Consider the following 20,924-nt stretch of genomic DNA (forward strand, 5'->3'; position numbering starts at 1 on the left):
TATCCTTACAAGTTTGTTTCTCAATTTCCCTCTGACTATTGGGGGTTTTATAATACAATTCCAATAAGGTGATCATCCCTTTCTTATTTCTCAGTTCCACCCAAATAACTTCCCTGGATGTATTTTCGGGAATATCCTCCCTTAGCACAGCTGCCATGTTATCCCTTATCAAAAATGCCATTCCCCCTCCTCTTTTGCCTCCCTTTCTATCCTTCCTGTAGCATTAGTATCCTGGAATATTCAGCTGCCAGTCCTGCCTATCCCTGAGCCATGTTTCTGTAATTGCTATGATATCCCAGTCCCATGTTCCTAACCATGCCCTGAGATCATCTGCCTTCCGTGTTAGGCCCCTTGCATTGAAATAAATGCAGTTTAATTTATTAGTCCTACCTTGTCCCTGCCTGACCTGACTCACTTCTGTTCTCAGCTGTATCTGTCTCAGATCGATCTCTTTCCTCACTATCTCCCTGGGTCCCACCCCCCCTACCTTACTAATTTAAATCCTCCCAAGCAGTTCTAGCAAATGTCAGAGTTGGAGCTGTCTTGAAACATTTATTAGTCCTACCTTGTCCCTGCCTGACCTGACTCACTTCTGTTCTCAGCTGTATCTGTCTCAGATCGATCTCTTTCCTCACTATCTCCCTGGGTCCCACCCCCCCTACCTTACTAATTTAAATCCTCCCAAGCAGTTCTAGCAAATGTCAGAGTTGGAGCTGTCTTGAAACAGCTTGCCCAGGGGCACAGCTTGCTGTGCACTTCAAGTCTTCAGGCCGATTGTCGGAATGTTGTCAGGCCCTGTAGTCATTGTTATATCCACTGTGTTGAGCTGTTTCTTGACGTATTAGGGGGGTGGTCCAGAGGAAGTTCATAAGGTTGGTCACAGGAGGCATATGAGGAGCAGTTCAGGATTTCTGGTTGGGCGTGGTTGTGGGTTTGGGTGAATTTCTGCAGTGCATCTTTGCCTGTGAAATGTTTGATACTTCAACCAATTTATTATTCATAACAATGTGTTTACCCAAGTACTCTTCTTCACGACAAACAAAGGATTGTGGTTCAAACTTAGTTTTATTAAAACACTCTTAAGTTAAAGAAATGGCTCTTACACAACAACTTAATATTTTGCCCAAATTAGGCTGACTGCCTGCTATGATTGAGCTGCTAGGTCCAATTTACTGAGCTCCGTCAAGGGGTGCACTCGGGGTCATCTTGGTATAAAGATAGGTCTCAGTCAGAGTCTTCACTGGCTGAATCTTTGCTGAGGGAATGGCCGGCAGGCATCCCTTTTTATTCCCCCTTTATGAACGGGCAGCACGGTGGCACAGTGGTTAGCATTGCTGCCTCACAGCGCCAGAGATCTGGGTTCAATTCCCGCCTCAGGCGACTGACTGTGTGGAGTTTGCACATTCTCCCCGTGTCTCCATGGGTTTCCTCCGAGTGCTCCGGTTTCCTCCCACAGTCCAAAAATGTGCAGGTTAGGTGAATTGGCCATGCTCAATTGCCCATAGTGTTAGGTGAAGGGGTAAATGTAGGGGAATGGGTCTGGGTGGGTTGCGCTTCAGCGGGTCAGTGTGGATGTGTTGGGCCGAAGGGCCTGTTTCCACACTGTAAGTAATCTAATCTTAAAAAAAACCCTTCTGGAATGTTCTCTTCAGCTAGTGGGGGTCACGGGGCAGATGTCACAGTGCCCAGTGAGAGTTATCCCAGGTTTATCCATCCACTTTCCATGATCTGATTGCTCCATGGTGCCAGTGGGTCTGGCCAAGATACACCAACAGACTCTCTCCTTATTGTTATGGATGAATGAGTTCCAGCTCATTATAATTCTCCCATTGCTCAATAGCACGACAGGGTTAGGCTGACCCTTGCTTGCGAGGAGGCAACTGAGGACTGCAGATGCTGGAGATCAGAGTCAAGAGTGTGGTGCTGGAAAAGCACAGCAAGTCAGGCAGCATCTGAGGAGCAGGAAAATCAACGTTTCGGGTATAAGCCCTTCATCAGGAAGGATGATCCTTGCTTGCATTTGACCTGTGGTAACCTTGGCCTCTTTGCATTCTGTCAGACCTTGCACAAGTTATTTAGCCAATTTTATAATGCGCCTAGCTGCTATGGCCCCAGGTTACTATCTTGTAGATACACACAGCTGTGGCGTGAGTGTTACTTGCCACATGTCAGCCCAAGTCTGGATATTGCTCAGATCTTGTTGCATTTGGACATGGACTGTTTCAGTACCTGAGGAGTCGTGAATGGTGCTAAACATTGTGCAAACATAAGGTCAGAAATGGGGACCATTTATGGAGGGAAGGTCATTGATGAAGCAGCTGAAGATGGTTGGGCCTAGGACATTACCCTGAGGAACTCCTGCAAAGATGGCCTGGAGCTGAGATGACTGACCTCCAACAACCACAGCTATCTTCCAATGTGTCAGGTATGACTCCAGCCAGCTGAGTGTTTGCCCCCTGATTCCAGTTTTGCTAGGGCTCCTTGATGCTACACTCAGTCAAATGCAGCCCTTGATGTTGAGGGCTGTCCTTCTCCCCTCCCCTCTGGAATTCAGCTCTTTTGTCTATGTTTGACCCATGGCTGTAATGAGGTCAGGAGCTGAGTGACCCTGGAGGAACCCAAACTGGGCGTCACTGAGTAGGTTACTGCTGAGCAGGTGCTGCTTGATTGCATTGTTGATGACACCTTCCATCACCTTATTGATGATCGAGAGTAGACCAATGAGATGGTAATTGTCTGGGTTGGATTTGTCCTACTTTTTTATGGACAGGAGATATCTGGGCAATATTCCATATTGTCAGGTAGATGCCATTGTTGTAGCTGTACTGGAACAGCTTGGCTACGGGAGCAGCAAGTTCTGGAGCACACGTCTTCAGTAATAATGTTGGAATGTTGTCAGGGCCCATAGTCTTTGCAGTATCCAGAGCCTCTAATTTTTGTTGATATCACATGGAGTGAATCGGATTGGCTGGAGACTGGACTCTGTGATGCTGGGGAGCACCGGAAGAGGCCGAAATGGATCATTCACTTGGCACATCTGGCTCAAGATTGCTGCGAAAGCTTCAGCCTTATCTTTTACATCGATATGTTGGGCTCTTCCATCTTTGAAGATGGGGGTATTTGTGGAGCTGCCTTCTCCATTGAGTTGTTTAATTGTCCACCACCATTCATAACTGGGTGTGGCAGGACTGCAGAGCTTCGATTTGATCCTTTGGTTGTGTGATCTGTCTATCACTTGCTGCTTATGCTTTTGGCATGTATGTTTGGAAGCTTCACCAGGTTGACACCTCATCCTCAGGTATGTCTGGTGCTATTCCTGCACTCCCCATTGAACCATGCTTGATTCCCGGCCTCATTGTAATGGTTGACTGGGGATATGCTGGGCCATGAGGTTACAGATTGTGCTGGAGTACAATTCAACTACTGTTGATGGCCCAGTCTTGTGTTGCTAGATCTGTTTGAAGTCTGTCCCATTTAGCACAGTGATAGTGCCACACAGCACGATGGAGGATGTTCTCATTGTGAAGGTGGGAACTTGTCTCCACAAGGACTGTGCAGTGGTCACTCTTACCAATACTGTCTTGGAGAGATGCATCTGGTAAGGATGAGGTCAAATATGTTTTTCCCTCTTGTTGGTTCCCCCACCACCTGCCACAGACCCAGTCAAGGAGCTATGTCCTTTAGGACCCGACCAGCTCGATCAATAGTGCTGCTACTGAGCCACTCTTGGTGGTAGGCACTGAATTCCCCCTCCCAGAGTACATTTAGTGCTCTTGCCATCTCAGTGCTTCCTCTGAGTGTTGCTCAACATGGAGATGTACTGATTCATCAGCTGAGGGAGGATGGTGTGTGGTGATCAGCAGGAGGTTTCCTTGCCCGTGTTTAGCCTGAAGCCATGAGACTTCATGGGGTCCGGAGTCAATGGTGAGGACTCCCAGGGCAACTCCCTCCTGGCTGTATCCCACCTTGCCACCACTTCTGCTGGGATGTCTTGTCAGTGGGACAGGACATGTCCAGGGATGGTGAAGGTGGGGTCTGGGACATTGTCTGTAAGGTATGATACTGTGAGTATGACTGTGCTCGGCTGTTACCTGACTGTTTGTGAGACAGCTCTCCCAGTGTTGGCACTAGCCCACAGATGTTAGGCAGGAGGACTTTGCAGGGTCAGCAGGTCTGTTTCTGCCGTTGTCTTTTCCAGTGTCAAGGTTAATGCCAGGTGGTCTGTCTGGTTTCATTTATTTCTTGAGACTTTGGAATGATTGATACAACCGAATGGTTTGCTAGGCCATTTCAGAGGGCAGTTGAGAGTCACCACATTGCAGAAACGTATGTAGGCCATTAGTGAACCAGGTAGGTTTTTCCGATAATTGACAATGGATTCATGGTCATCATTAGACTCCTAATTCCAGATTTTTATTGAATTTAAATTCTGCCATCTGCTGTGGCAGGATTTGAATCCAGGCCTCAAAGACGTTATCGGAGTCTCTGGATTAACAGTCCAGTGATAATACCACTAGACCATCACTTACCCTAAAGTTAGGATGAGATGATGTGTTCCCTGTGGGAAAACTAGAACTAGGGGACAGAATATAAGAATAAAAATAAGGCATTTCCAATTTAAGACCAAGGCAGAGAGGAATTTTTCTTTGTCTGAAGGTTGTGGATTTTTGGAACTCTCTCCTGCAGCGACAGTTGAAGTAGTGTAAGTGGATTCTTTTGAGGGAGAGGCAGATACGTTCCAGACTAATGGGGGAAGTGTCAGGTTATCAAGGCTGGACAGGAATGTGGAGTTCAGGCTGCAGCTGGATTGACCAATATCTTGCTGATTGGTCTAATCCTCTTCCTGATTTGTATGTGGCTCAACAAGGAAAGGTAATAGATTCTCTACAGTGTGGAAACAGGCCCTTCGGCCCAACCGACCCTCCGAAGAGTAACCCACCCAGACCCATTTCCCTCCGAATGATGCACCCAACACTATGGGCAATTTAGCATGGCCAATTCACCTGACCTGCACTTCTTTGTGACTGTGGGAGGAAACCGGAGCACCCAGGGGAAACCCACACAGACACGGGGAGAATGTGCAAACTCCACACTGCCACCCCATTAGTTTGACAGAAACTGCCGACAAATCTGTAGATTAATGGTAAGCCAGAGACTGTTATGTTGGTGGTAAATATGGACTATCAGATGATGGAAGTTAGAATTTCACTGTTTAGCTCATGTCAAAGGGTTTGGGAGAAAGTTGGAGCAGGGACTGGGTTGGATGATCAGACATATGGGAGAAGGCTTGAGGGCCGAATGGCCTACACCTACCCCTATTTTCTATGTTTGTTTATTCACAGGAGTTTAGAAGAATGACAGAAGATCTCATATAAGCCTGTAAAATTCTAACAGACTTAAACAGGTTAGATAAAGGAAAAAATGGAAATTGCTGGAAAAACTAAACAGGTTTGGCATCATCTGTGGAGAGATAGCAGAGTTAATGGTTCAGGTCCAGTGACCTTTCTTCAGCAGGGTCCTGATCTGTCCTGATCGCCTGCCCTGATGTTTAACATGGTCATCTCGGTTGAAGCAGATTCAGTGATGGGTGCTTCACTGAGCAATGGAAAGGGAATCAAAAATGTTCTGAGGAAGGGTTACCCCTGCTTCCTCTTCACAGATGCTGCCAGACCTACTGAGCTTTTCTAGCAATTTCAGTTTTTGTTTCTGATTTCCAGCATCTGCCATTCTTTCATTTTTTTTTGTGAAAATGTAGGAACGATGTTCCTGATGACTGGGGTGTCCAGAACCAGGGGTCACAGCCTGAGGAATACAGGGCAGGTAATTTTGGACTGAGATGAGAAGTGTTTTAGAACATAGGACAATATAGCGCAGAACAGACCCTTCGGCCCTCGATATGCCGACTTGTGAACTAATCTAAGCCCATCCCCTTACACTGTCCCATCATCATCCATGTGCTTGTGCAAGGATTGTTTAAATGCCCCTAATGTGGCTGAGTTAACTACATTGGCAGGCAGGGCATTCCACACCCTTACCACTCTCTGAGTAAAGAACCTGCCTCTGACATCTGTCTTAAATCTATCACCCTAAATTTGTAGCTATACCCCTTCGTACACACTGACGTCATCATCCTAGGAAAAAGACTCTTACTGTCCACCCTATCTAATCTCTGATCATCTTGTATGTCTCTATCAAATCCTCTCTTAACCTTCTTCTTTCCAATCAGAACAGACCAATGTCCCTCAGCCTTTCTCATAAGACCTTCCCTCCAGACCAGGCAACATCCTGGTAAATCTCCTCTGTACCTTTTCCAATGCTTCCACATCCTTCCTGTAATGGGACGACCAGAACTGTACACAATATTCCAAGTGTGTCCGCACTAGCGTTTTGTATAGTTGCAGCGTGATATTGCGGCTCCGGAACTCAATCCCCCTACCAATGAAGCCTAACACACTGTATGCCTTCTTAACAGTACTATTAACCTGGGTGACAACTTTCAGGGATCTATGTACATGGTCTCCAAGATCCCTCTGCGCATCCACACTACCAAGAATCTTTCCGTTGACCCGGTATTCTGCCTTCCTGTTATTCTTCCTAAAGTGAATCACCTCACATTTATCTGCATTGAACTCCATTTGCCACCTCCCAGCCCAATCCTGCAGTTTATCCATGTCCCCCTGCAACATTCTTCCACACTGTTCACTACTCCACCAACTTTAGTCTCATCTGCAAACTTACTAACCCATCCACCTATGCCTGACAAACAGCAGTGGTCCCAAAACAGATCCTTGTGACACACCACTAGTGACCGGACTCCAGGCTGAATATTTTCCAACAACCACCACTCGCCTTCTTACTGAAAGCCATTTTCTAATCCAAACTGCTAAATCACCCTCAATCCCATGCCTCTGCATTTTCTCCAACAGCCGACCATGTGGATCCTTATCAAAGGCTTTACTGAAGTCCATACACACCACATCAACTGCCCTACCCTGATCCACATGCTTGGTCACCTTCTCAAAAAACTCAGAGTTTTGTGAGACATGACCTGCCCTTGACGAAACCATGTTGACTATCTGAAATCAAATTGTTGCTTGCTAGATGATTGTAAATCCTATCTCTTATAATCCTTTCCAAAACCTTTCCTACAACAGATGTAAGGCTCACTGGTCTATAATTACCTGGGTCTTCTCTACTGCCCTTGAGCAAGGGCACAACATTTTGCAATCCTCAAGTCCTCTGGTACAAAACCTGTAGACAATGACAAGTCAAAGATCAAAGCCAAAGGCTCCAACACCACCTCCCTAGCTTCCCAGGGAATCCTTGGATAAATCCCTTCCGGCACCCAGAGGATTTGTCTACTTTCACTCCTTCTAGAATTGATGACACCTCCTCCTTAGTAACCTCGATCCTTTCTAGTCTAATACCTGGTATCTCATTCTTCTCCTCGACAATATTACCCTTTTCCTGAATGACAACCGATGAGAAATATTCGTTTAGCACCTCTCCGATCTCCACAGGGTCCACACTCAACTTCCCATTTCTGTCTTTGACTGGCCCTATTCCTACCCTAGTCATCCTTTTATTCCTCACGTACCTATTTTCACCCAGAGAGTGGGGAGCCTGTGGAATTCTCTGTCACAGAGAGCAGTTGAGGCCAAAACATTGAATGTTTTCAAGAAGGAGTTAGAGGTAGATCTTAGGACTGAAGGGATCAAAGTCAATGGGAGAGAGTGGGAACAAGCTTTTGGAGCTAGAGTAAGTGACTCCTTTGTACGTTTTTCTGAATGTAATCCAGTTTGTAGACCTCTTCCTTAGGCAATTGCAATCTTTGTTATTTCTTCCAGTGGAAAGCCTGCTCCACCGTTTAAAATTGTCATCTTAGATGAAGCCGATTCCATGACGAATGCTGCACAAGCTGCTCTTCGCCGGACAATGGAAAGAGAATCGAAAACCACCCGCTTCTGCCTCATCTGTAACTACATCAGCAGGTGGGAGACTGGCAACTATCTAAAGGCCACAATATTCGATTCCGTTTCATATCACACTAGGCCATAGGAGAGTTAATTTTGGGTACATTGCTTATTCATTAATGAATTATATATTATTCAATAGAAACATAATATCCTATTGAAGAGATCAAATTTTAAATGACATATGTATTAAAACCATTTTTTGGAATCAAAATAGTTAATTGTACCGAACAGGGTGGGCGGCACGGTGGCACAGTGGTTAGCACTGCTGCCTCACAGCGCCAGAGACAGATCAAATTTTAAATGACATATGTATTAAAACCATTTTTTGGAATCAAAATAGTTAATTGTACCGAACAGGGTTCAGTTCCCACCTCAGGCGACTGACTGTGTGGAGTTTGCACACTCTCCCCGTGTCTGCGTGGGTTTCCTCCGGGTGCTCCGGTTTCCTTCCACCAGCCCAAAGGTGTGCGGGTCAGGTGAATTGGCCATGCTAAATTGCCCATAGTGTTAGGTAAGGGGTAAATGTAGGGGTATGAGTCTGAGTGGGTTGCGCTTCGGCAGGTAGGTGTGGACTTGTTGGGCCAGAGGGCCTGTTGCCACACTGTAAGTAATCTAATAGAATGACTAGTTTGTCTTAACTACTTTTCAGTCAAGTTTTTTAAATCGAGAATTTGAATGTTGAATATACTAATTGTATATTGTAGGTGGTATGATATTTTAGAGTGCAGAACCCTGCCTTGCAGGCCAGTGTTTATGATCCGCACAAGCTGCCTCCTGTATCTCTCCATGTAACTGTATCAACATATTCTGACGTTAAATGTTACTAACAGGAGGCACAATATTGAAGCTTTTTGTGTTACATTCAAGTGGCCTAGGATCCAAGAATTAAACTGGAAGATTATTCTTCCAGTCTGTTTCTTGTATTCTAGTCCTGATAAGTACAAGATGAAAAATATTGACTCTCTGGTGTCTCCAGTATTCTCAGAATCCCTACAGTGCGGGAAGAGGATTTCGATCCATTGAGTCTTTACAAATCCTCTGAAGAGCATCCCACTCAGACCCCAGCCCCCATCGTATCCCTGTAACCCTGCATTTGCCGTGGCCAATCCACCTAACCTACGCATCTTTGGAGGAAACTGGAGCACCCAGATGTGGGGAGAATGTGCAAACTCAACACAGCCAGACAGTTGCCCAAGGCTGATATCAAACTCTGGTCTCTGGTGCTGTGAGGGAGCAGTGCTAACCACTGAGCCATCATGCTGCCCCAGGCAATTGTTTAGATTCTTGGGTTCCTCTTCCTTCCATATGTTGATGTAGCTTTTCTTTAAATGTATCTATACTAGTCGCGTCATTTATTATGTCGAATTGAGTTCTACATTCCACTGCTGTAAGGATAAAGAGATTTCTACTGAATTCTGTCAGATTTATTAATGACTGATTTGTTTTGATAGTCTCTAGTTTTGCTTCTCCAGCAGGTGGAAACATCTATAAAACTACCCTGTTCAACTCTTCCATAATCTCCGAGACCTATATGAGCCACCCCTCACTTCGTTTCCAAAATTGTTTTCCAGTTGTGACCTAACAAAGATTTTGTGTACAAGTTTAACAAATTCTTTATTTCAGTTCTCCCTTAGAAATGAGCTGTTATTTTTATTGTGACTTTATTTATTTTGATTTGAATGATTTGTGTATCTTTAACTCCAAGTCTGCTACTCGACATCAGCTGGATGTTCTTTGTTTTTCAAGCAGTTTGAGTTACTTGAGTTAGATTTGCTTGAACCCCTATGTTTTAATTAAAATATAATTGTTGTGTTTGGTTAATTTATTTTGCACATAAATCATCATCTGATGAAGAGGAGTAATCTCCCTGTTGGATAAATGGCATCAGAAGAGATTCCTGTTTCCTAGACTTTGATAAGTTAAAAAAAATTGACCTTTAATTACTGGAGCTTGTAAAAATCTGTTTCTAACAGCAGACAAAATGGGTAATGTTAGACCAGGATTGTAATTCAGCCTGTTTATCTCATTGATCTTGTGTGTATGGGGAATTGGTTTAATTGTTTTCCATAAAATGGAGGAAGTATTTTACCCTCCCCCGACCTGTTATGTTGGTGTGTGAAGTATTGATCCCTGTCTTAGGTGGCAGATATAGCAACTTAAAAATTACGCAGATCAGGTAGTGCAAAATTAATCCCTCACCTTCTGCCTGTTTAATTAAATACAATGGTGAGTTCACACATAGAACACAGAAGATTTGCAGGATAACTGTGTTGCTGTGGAGTGGGATTGTGGAGTCTGTTTTTGTACAATGTTAAGAATGTCAATGGAATATAAAGCTGGCTCCATTGTGACAGTGACATCAAGTCACTGGCAAGAAAGTGTGTACAATTAATCTGTTTGCTCACATGTGATTCTTTTGTCTGTCTTTTCAGGATAATTGAACCACTAACATCTCGATGTTCAAAGTTCCGTTTTAAACCTTTGACTGATGATATACAGCTGAAAAGGTTGCTGGCCATCTGTGCGAAGGAGAATATACAGTGCAGCGATGAAGTAAGTCTCTGGTGTTGTGTGGAATGTTTGGAGTTCAAGTTTTAATCAGAATACCAAATGTAATTTTGACCTGGTTTGGGCCCACTACACTGGCACTATCTTTCTGTTCTGATGACAATAGCACCCCCTTGTCTGCACAGATAATGGGCTACACCCAGGGTGTATGCTGTTTCTGGGTTCAGCGTTGCCTGTTGTAGCTAAAGATGCTGATGCACGAGTGGCATTTCCACAGTGTAGTGTTTTTTTTCATTCAGGGTGTTGCTGTCTAGGCCCAGAATTTTTGCCCATCCCTAATTGGCCAGCGGACAGTTATTGGTCAACCACATTGCTGTGGGTCTGGAGACACATGTAGGTCAGAACAAGTAAGGAGGGCAGTTTCCTTCCTTAAAGGACATTATTGAACCTGACGGGGTTTTTGCAACAAGCAACAATGGATTCATGGCTATCATTAGATTCATAATTCCAGATTTTTATTGAATTCAAATCCCACCATCTGCTGTGGCAGGATTCAAATTTGGATCTGCAGAACATTCCCTGGGTCTCTGAACTAACAATCTAACAATAGTACCACGAGACCAACTCCTCCCTATCCTGCTGGCCAAATGTTATCTGATGATTTATTTTTACCCCTTCTTGTGAGCTCTCTCTTTTCCATCTGGTTATCTTTCCACCAGCTTTCTATCCACACCAGCCTAAACCATCTCAAACTGCTTTGTACTCCTTGGGGTTGCTTAAGTTTTTGGAAATTTCCTTATGTATTCTTTCTCTCCTGACAGCATGATCTTATATTAAAGCCTACATGAGAATGATTAGAGTCTGTTTTTGCATGCTGACTGATTCTGTGTCCAAGCAACCATTCTCACGGTGAGCTTGCGAGCGCAGATAGTGTGTGGGCCATGGATTAAGTTGTTGGAGCAGCAAGGCTGAGTCTGCTGATGAGTCAGTGTGGTGCTGGAAAAGCACAGCCGGTTAGGCAGCATCCCAGGAGCAGGTGTGTCGATGTTTCGAGCATAACCTCTTCATCAGGAATATGGGGAAGCCCAAGGAGGCTGAGCAATAAATGGGAGGCTGGGTGGAGTGGATAGGTGGGAAGAAAGATGGACAGGTAGGACAGGTCAAGAGAGTAGTGCCAAGTTGGAGGGTTGATCTTGGATAAGATGGGGAGATGAGGAAACTGGTGAACTCCACATTGATCCTGTGTGGTTAGAGGGTCCCAAGGTGGAAGATGAGGCATTCTTCCTCCAGGGGTTAGGTGACTAGAATTTGGCGATGGAGGAGGCCCAGGACTTGCATGTACTTAGTGGAGTGGGAGGCGGACTTAAAGTGTTCAGCTACGGGACGGTGGGGTTGTTTAGTGCGTGTGTCCCAGAGATGTTCTCTGAAATGTTCCGCAAGTTGGCATCCTGCCTCCCCAATGTAGAGGAAACCACATCGAGAGCAACGGATACAGTAGTTGACGTGTGTGGAGATGCAGGAAAATCTCTGCTGAATGTGGAAAGATCCTTTGGGGTCTTGGATGGAGGTGAGGGGGGCGGTGTGGGCGCAGGGTTTGCAATTCTTGCAGTGGCAGGGGAAGGTACAGGGAATGGGGTGAAGGCTGGTGGGGGGCGCGGACCTTACAAGGGAATCACAGAGAGAATGGTCTCTGTGGGATGCAGGTAGGGGTGGGGAGGGAAATATAACTGGTGGTGGAATCAGTTTGCAGGTGGCGGAAATGGAGGATGATATGATGTATACAGAAGTTGTTAGGGTGGAAGGTGAGGACCGGGAGTTCTGTCCTTGATGTGATTGGAGAGGTGGGGTTCAAGGGCGGAGGTGCGGGAAGTGGAGGAGATGCGCTGGAGGGCATCATCGACCACGTGGGAGGGTAATTGCAGTCTTTGAAGAGGGAGGCCATCTGGGGTGTTCTGGGGTAGAATTAGTCCTCCTGGGAGCAGATGTGGCAGAGGCGGAGGAATTGGATGTAATGAATAGTGTGTTTACAGGAGGTGGGGGAGGATGAGGTGCAGTCCAGGCAGCTGTGAGAGTTGATGAGTTTGTAGTAGATGTCTGTGTTGAGTTGGTCGTTGGAAATGGAGATGAAGAGTTCCAGGAAGGGGAGGGAGGTGTCTGAGATGGTCCAGGTGAACTTGAGGTGGAAGGTGTTAGTGAAGTTGATGAACTGTCCAACCTCCCCGTGGGAGCACGAGGTGGCGCCGATACAGTCATCAATGTAACGGAGGAAAAGGTGGGGAATGGTGCCGTAATAACTATGGAAGATGGACTGTTCCACGTAGCCAACTAAGAGGCAGGCATAGCTGGGACCCATGCAAGTGCCCATAGCTACTCCTTTCATCTGGAGGAAGTGGGAGGATTCGGAGGAGAAATTATTGAAGGTGAGGACCAGTTCAGCCAGTCAAATGAATGTGGAAGGGTACTGGTTGGGTCGGCAGGAGAGGAAGAAACAGAGGAAATGGAGACCTTCATCATGGTGGATGGATGTGTACAGGAACTGGGTGTCCATGGTGAAGATGTGGCATTGGGGTCCAGGAACTGAAAGTCATGGAGGAGGTGGAGGGCGTGGGTGGTATCCAGAATGTGTGTGGGAGGTCCTGGACCAAGGGGGACAGGATGGTGCCAAGGTAAGGGGAGATAAGTTTGGTGGGGCAGGAGCACGAGGAGGTGATGGATTGGCCAGGGCAGGCAGGAGTCATGGGCTGCCTCTACCTTCAGATTCTAGCCACCCGCCGCCTGAAGGAAGCACACCTCATCTTCTGCCTTGGGTTCCTTTAACCACATGGGATCAATATGGATTTCACCAGTTTCCTCATCTCCCCTCCCCCCACCTTATCCCAGATCCAACCGTCTAATTCGACACCTCCTCTTGATCTGTCCTACCTGTCCATCTTTGTGTCCACCTGTCTGCTCCACCCTCCCCTCCAAACTATCACCATCAGCCCCCAACTTCATCTACCTATCGCATTCCCAGTTACCTTACCCCAGCCCCAGGCCCCTCGCCCCTCGCATTTATCCCTCAGCCCCCTTGGGCCTCCCCCATATTCCTGATTATGCCCGAAACATCGATTCTCCTGGTCCTCGGATGCTGTCTGACCGGCTGTGCTTTTCCAGCACCACACTGTTCGATTCTGATCTCCAGCATTTGCAGTCCTTACATTCCTGTGAGTCTGCTGATAGTTTTACCACGTGGTCTTTCCTTCTTTCTCCCTAGCTTCACATTGGTTTTGTGGTTAAGGCACGTTACTGAGCAGAGGGAGGGAAGCTTTATCCTGGAACTTGTTGTGTCCTACATAACCTGGGTATGCTCAGTGCCAGCATTGATTACAGAAACATTCTAGTGCTCCTTTCTCAGTATTTTTCAAGCACCAACATTTATCCACAAAAGATAAATTAAGAAGAGGGAAGAAAAGGGCGGTATGGGGCTCAATGCTTTGGGGCTTAATGCTGCCTCACAGTACTAGGGACCCAGGTTCGATTCTGCCCTTGGATGACTGCCTGTGTGGAGTCTGCTCATTCTCCCGTGTCTGCGTGGGTTTCCTCCAGGTGCTCTGGTTTCCTCCCACAATCCAAAGATGTGCAGTTTAGGTGGATTGGCCATGTTAAATTGCCCGTAGTATTTCGGGATGTGCGAGTTAGGTGCATTAGCCATGGGAAATTCAGGGTTACAGGGATAGGGTGGGGGAGATGGTCTGGGTGGGATGTTCTTCAGAGGGTCATTGTGGACTCGGGCCAAATGTTTCCACACTGTAGGGATTTGATGAAAAGGCAGTCTGTTTTTATTTAATTATATTCAGTTGTGCTTAGTCTCTTGTCATGGATTACTTGGTACAGAGTGAGCACGAATATGTGGGACACAAAAATAGTCCTTTAATGATACATGTTTCACAAAGTATTTTGAGGGGGAAACCGATTTTCTTTTTCTCTTATACGTTTCTTACATTTTGTGTTCAAACTGTTATTTTGCTTAATCTGGCCATCAAAATTCTTCAAACTGAAATATTCCTACAATGAAGACTTAGCCTATCACGATTCAGAGATGCCGGTGTTGGACTGGGGTGTACAAAGTTAAAAATCACACAACACCAGGTTATAGTCCAACAGGTTTATTTGGAAGCACTAGCTTTTGGAGCGACGCTCCTTCATCAGGTGATTGTGTGATGAAGGAGCGACACTCCGAAAGCTAGTGTGCTTCCAATTAAACCTGTTGAACTATAACCTGGTGTTGTGTGATTTTTAGCCTATCACAGCTTTTAATGCTTCTTACAATGGGCAAAGAGAAGATGTTTTTTATAACGAAGCAGGTGAAGAAAGCCCTGTACCAGAGGACAAAGCAATAGCCCCGTTATTGCCCTGATCAGGGCAGGTGGACTGGGAGGGTGCTTTGTTTTGGGACTGTTGCTGGTTTCCCCTTCGGTGCAGAGTATATTGTCTACAGTGTGTGACCATCAAAGCTATTACAGAGCAGCCAGGAACCTTTGTAAACAGGAAGGAGTTCCACTTGGTACGTGTTCACTTAATCTGTATCCAATCCAATGATCCTGGATTCTGACACCTCAAAGCCAGTCCACTATCGACAAGGTACAAGTCAGGACTGTGATTCAATACTCCACACTTGTCTGGACAGTTGTAGGTCCAATTTCACATGGTTCAGGACTCTTACAAACCTTTGTGTGTGGATTCAGGGTGACAGAATGCTAAATGCGTGGCTACTTTCATGTATGTGGAACAACTCCAAGCCCCACACCACTGCTGTTGAGAGTATAAGGACAACAAAAGAAAGTTGAGATACTTGATTTGGTATGGGGAATCCCTTTAAGAGGCCCAAGCCAAGGCTTTGCATATTGAATTAGTTTTAGCTTTATTGTCTCATGTACTCACAGGAAGGCAGTGGAAAGTTAACATTGCCACTATTGGTGCCATTTTAGGTACAAAAGTCCCTTGGTACAGATTCTTGAGTATACATTCTTAGGAAAAATTACAGAGCTTCAAAAGTATAAAATCATAGTAATAAATTTTAAAAAGTAAAGAGATAATAACAGAGTAACAACCTTTCCATTATAAAATAAAGGGGGGAGAAAGAAATTTAAAACGTCCAGTTAGTCAATTTCTTGCTGTCGGTTTGAGGACCTGTGATCCCAGGCTGGACCGACTGCTGAAGGAAACACAATGCGCTGAGCTGACGCTGTGCTGAGCCGTTCATAACCTGGAGCTCCAGAGGAATGGGCTATCACATTTACCACTTGTGTACGGTTTTAAGGAGATTTGGACGAGGTTTGGGACCAGGTGGAAATGCACCCATCGGTCAGTGGGCATTTACATATGTACCAGGATTACAATAGGATCACTTGTAAGCACATCTCTCTCATTTTACAGTTAAATGCCCCTGGAGCTGAGTCCATCTTCTCCTGAGGTCAACACTAAAACACAATCCTGAAAATGGAGAAACTCAGCAGGTCTGGCAGCATCTCAGAGTCAACGTTTTGGGTCCGGTGACTCTTTTCCAGAACATTAACTGTTTTCCCCGTACAGATGCAGTCCCATTATGTAGACCAGTCTAGGTAAGGATGGCAGATTTCATTCCCCAAAGGATATTACTGAATTCAGTTGGGTCTTACTAACTATGACAATGGTTTCATGGGCATCATCAGACCCTGATTCCAGATTTATTATTGAATTCAAATTCCTCCATCTGCCATGGTGGGATTTGAACCCAGGTCATAGAGTTATAGAGTCATACAGCATAGAAACAGGCCCTTTGGCCCAAACCGATGAAGAGCTTGTGCTTGAAACGTCCATTCTCCTGCTCCTCAGATGCTGTCTGACCTGCTGTACTTTTCCAGTACCACACTTTCTGACTCTGATCTCCAGCATCTGCAGTCCTCACTTTCACCAAATTGGTCCATGCTGCTCATGGTGCCCACTCAGATGGCTCCAACTGCCCACATATCCCTCTAAACCCTTCCCATCCATGTACCTATCCAAATGTTTTTAAAATGCTGCTATTGTACCTCCCTCAATCATTTTCTCTGGCAGCCCATTCCATATCCGCACCACTCTGTGAGAAGAAATTGCCCCTCAGGTCCTCCTTAAATCTTTCCCCTCTCACCTTACACCAGTGCTGTCTAGTTTTCAGTTCCCCATCCCTGGGAAAAAGACTGTCTATGCCCCTGATATTTTATGCACCTCAATAAGGTCACCCTCATTCTCCTACGCTCCAATGAATAAGGTCCTACCCTGGCCAATCTCTCCATGAAACTCAGGCCTACTAGTCCTGGCCACATCCTCGTAAATCTCCTTTACACTCTTTCCTCTTTAACTATGTCTTTCCTCTAACAGGGTGATTAAAACCATACACAATACTGTATGGTCTTCGGAACATTACCTGAGTTCTTGGATTAATAGTCTAGTGATAATATCACTTGGCTATTGCCTCCCCACAAATTAATAAAATATAAATTTCAAGATTACTGGATTCTTGTTTTTAAAGGTTATTTTGTATTTTGATTATTGAACTCTTCTGTAGAGATTAGATCACAAAACAAACTACAGCTGATGTAATTTTTGAGTTAAGGTCATCTCCCTCTGTGTTGACGTTACTGTGGTTTACTTGGATTTTACTTCTGGTTCGATTCCTTCCCATTTAACATGAACTTTGAGTTGCAGTTGGTGTGTGTGATAAATGTTTTTATTATATCATGTTGTATTTGATCATATCTAGACCCTCGCTCTGCTTATCAATGTGTCTGAAGGAGATTTGAGGAAGGCAATAACTTATCTGCAGTGTGCAACAAGACTCACAGCAGGAAAAGGCATCACGGAGCAAGTCATCATTGAAATTGCTGGGGTAGGAAAACCTTTTCTGCGTACATACAAAGCGTAAGACAGTTGTTGGCAGCAATGGATAAGCCCTTTCCTAGAGTGATTTGACTGATGGTTTTCTGTCAATCTGATACTGTACTGCACTTTCAGCTTGGAGTTTTCACAAAGAACTCTTTGTGATGATTGGAGCTGAAAGGCAACAATGAATTCTTCTAGAGGGCAAAGTGAAACTCAGGAGAAAGAGGTCAGCATAGAAGCAGCTGGATGATAGATCTGACAGAGTGGGGTCAGGCTGTGAGGACATTGGCAAGGCATATGAGTCTGAACATAGCATGGCAGGAGATTTCCGGTAGGAGTAGCCATAAACATTTCTGGTAGGATGTGGCCAAATAAATGTTTGACATGTCCAATTCTTCTTGACTCATTTAAGGGTCAATCTCATTGGGTTTTTAATTTAAAGTTCTCTTTGGAGAAAATATATCCCTAGTATGAGGTAAATACATTAGCTCCACCCTAGTATAAGATGAGCTTAACCAAGCATTACAATTTTTTTCCCTGCTTTGAAGACAATATATTTCTTCCCTTTCCTCTAAGAGGAAAGGCAGATGTGTCAGTATGTTTGTGGGAAGTGGTGGGGCAGTGATGTAAGAATGCTACATTACTAGCAGCCCAGAGATTGAGCATTGAAATGGCAGCCTGCAGAGGAAGTCAATTCATCAATGAAAACAATAACAACTACCACATTGCCTGGCATTGTTAAGATGGCATATGGGACACTCGTTTTGTCAGTCATGGCACAGATTATAAGAGTAGAGAGGTGATGTTGGAGCTGTGCAGGACTTTGGTTTGGCCACAGCTGGAGTACTGTGGTCAGTTCTGGTCCCCGCACTGTAAGAAGGATTGGATTGCCCTGGAGGCGGTACAGAGGAGATGTTGCCTGGGAGGGAGCGGTTTAACGATGAAGAGAAGCTGGATAGAGAGAGAAGGTTCAGGAAGTCCTGATAGAGCTATATAAGACTGAAGGTTATGAACAGGGTGGATGGAAAGCAGCTGTTTGTCTTAGCTGAAGGTCAGTAACAAAGGGACATAATATTAAGATGAAAGGCAGGAACTTTAGCAGGTATCTGAGGGAAACCTTTTTCACCCAGGGGCTGGTGGGGGTTTGGAATGTATTATCTGGGAAGGTAGGTGAGGAGGGAAACCTTAGAAACTTGAAAGTGGACTTGGATGAGAACTTTAACTGTCATAACATTCAATGTTATAGACCTCGTGCTGGTAAGTGGGACTAATGCAGATAAGCCAGCACAGACATGATGGGCCAAAGGGCCTCTTCGGTATTGTATGAGTGTATGACATCTGCTGAGTTGGGTCATAGGATTTTTTTTTTGTATCTACCTGAGCCACCACAGAGAATTTTGGTTTAAAGCCTTGCACAGACGATGCCTCTAACAATGCGTTAACTGCAGTGGAAAATCAGTCTAGTTTCTGTGCTGAAGGGGTTGAGATCTGTAATCTTCTGACTGCAAGGTGAGTATGTTGGCAACTGAGCTAAACCAATGAAGGGCTTATGCCTGAAGCATCAGTTTTCCTGCTCCTCTGATGCTGCCTGATCTGCTGTGCTTTTCCAGCGCCACACTTTTCAAAATTGAGCTAAACTGAAAACTTATGGTTTACTTTAAAAAATTTACATTACATTGGAGAACAGACATAGAAAGGTCAAGGTGATGGTGGCTCAGTGGTTAGCACTGCTGCCTCACAGCGCTAGGGACCTGGGTTCAAATCCAGCCTCGGGCAACTGTCTGTGTGGAGTTTGCACGTTCTCCCCTTGTCTGCATGGATTTCCTTTGGATGCTCCGCTTTCCTCCCACAGTCCAAAGATGTACAAGTTAAGGTGGATTGGCCATGGGAAATTTCCCGTAGTGTCCAGGGATGTGCAGGTAGATGAGTTAGCCATGGGAAATGCAGGGTTAAAGGGAGAGGGTTGTGGTTGTGGGTGGAATGCTGTTTGCAGGGTTGGTGCAGACTCGATGAGCCGAATAGCCTGCTTCCATGTTGTAGGGATTCTGTGACGGGGAGTTTTCCAGATTTCAGGAAATGTTAGGTTCAAATCTTTTTGTAAATCTTGAAGCTTTTGTTTGTTTTTATTATGCTCTCCTCTGCATTTTCCTAACTACCTCATCCCAACAGTTTGTGAGGGAACTGAACTGTTTGCTTATATTATTTGTCTTTCTTCCTATTTCTAGGTTGTGCCATCGGAAATAATTGACAGTTTGTTAGCTGCTTGCCATAGCAGCTCCTTTGAAAAACTGGAAACTGTAGTAAAAGTAAGGATAAAGACTCTTATTAACAATACACTAGGCGAGACTTTTAACAACTAGGTGTTAAAATGTAACGGTAGATCATTAACTGAGAGGAAAATTGGGTGGATCTATATTGGGGAGGGGAGGGGGACAATCAACTCCTGTCCATTTTTCATCCCTAAATTTTCTTCCAGTATCATTAGACCATAAGGCATATGAGCTGAAATCAGGCCATTCAGCCCATCAGGTCTGCTCCACCATTCAATCATGGCTAATCAGTTTCTCAACCCCATTCTCCCACATTCTTCCCATAACCTTTGATACTCAGGAACCTATCTATCTCCGTCTTAAATATACTCAATAACCCGGTCCCCACAGCCTTCTGTGGCAGTGAATTCCATAGATTCCCCACTCTCTGGCTGAAGAAGTTTCTCGTTATCTCTGTTCTAAAGGGTCTTCTCTTTACTCTCTAAGGGTTTGCCCTCTGGTCCTAGTCTGTCCTACCAATGTAAACATCTTCGCAATATCTACTCTGTCCGGGCCATTTAGTATTCTGTATGTTTCAGTTAGATCCCCCCGCCACATCTTTCTAAACTCCATCGAGTATAAACCCAGAGTCCTCATATGTTAAGGTTTTCATTCCTGGGACCATTCTCATGAACCTCCTCTGAACTTGCTCCAGGCCCAGTATATCCTTCCTGAAATATGGGGCCCAAAACTGCGCACAATACTCCAGATGTGGTCTGCCCATTCTGGGCACTGAAATCTATTTAGTATTTTGTAAAATTGTATCAGTTAGGCATGCCAAACTATTCTTTCGGACCTGATGCAGGGCTGATGTTGGATTCATGTGAAGAATTAGGTAAAAATCCCTTTTCTACATTTCATGCAACAGTATTCTATTCAAATAAAAATCAAAAGCACTGCAGATGGTGTAAACCAGAAACAAAAAACAGAAGTTGCTGGATCAGCTCAGCAGGTCTGGCAGCATCTGTGGGGAGAAATCAGAGTTAGCATTTCAAGTCCAGTGATCCTTCCTCAGAAGTAAGTCAGCAGACCCTTCCTCAGAAGGCTCACCAGCCCTGAAATGTTAATTCTGATTTCTCTCCACAGATGCTGCTAGACCTGCTGAGCTTCTCCAGCAATTTCTGTTTTTCATTCTATTCATCAAGTTGTGTTCGTCTGTGCTAGAAATGATTGAGTGGAGAAGAAAATTGTCATGACAGTCCAGATTAATTGACTGGGTGAGCAGTTCTTGTAAATATTTGGTAAGACAGAT

General features: G+C 45.0%; 1 protein-coding gene across 3 annotated transcripts in view; it reads left to right on the plus strand.

The window, feature by feature from the left end:
• The window catches only part of rfc4 (replication factor C (activator 1) 4), a 43,013-nt gene that overhangs the window by 19,413 nt on the left and 2,676 nt on the right, over nt 1-20,924 (plus strand). For all 3 annotated transcript variants that reach the window (XM_043702836.1, XM_043702834.1, XM_043702833.1), the window contains 4 exons: nt 7,848-7,991; nt 10,409-10,529; nt 17,245-17,370; nt 19,589-19,669. In XM_043702836.1, coding sequence (XP_043558771.1) covers nt 7,848-7,991; nt 10,409-10,529; nt 17,245-17,370; nt 19,589-19,669 — 472 coding nt within the window. The remainder of the gene's footprint in view (nt 1-7,847; nt 7,992-10,408; nt 10,530-17,244; nt 17,371-19,588; nt 19,670-20,924) is intronic.

Source organism: Chiloscyllium plagiosum, chromosome 13 (genome assembly GCF_004010195.1).
Source record: "Chiloscyllium plagiosum isolate BGI_BamShark_2017 chromosome 13, ASM401019v2, whole genome shotgun sequence".
In the NCBI taxonomy this organism is placed as follows: Eukaryota; Metazoa; Chordata; class Chondrichthyes; order Orectolobiformes; family Hemiscylliidae; genus Chiloscyllium; species Chiloscyllium plagiosum.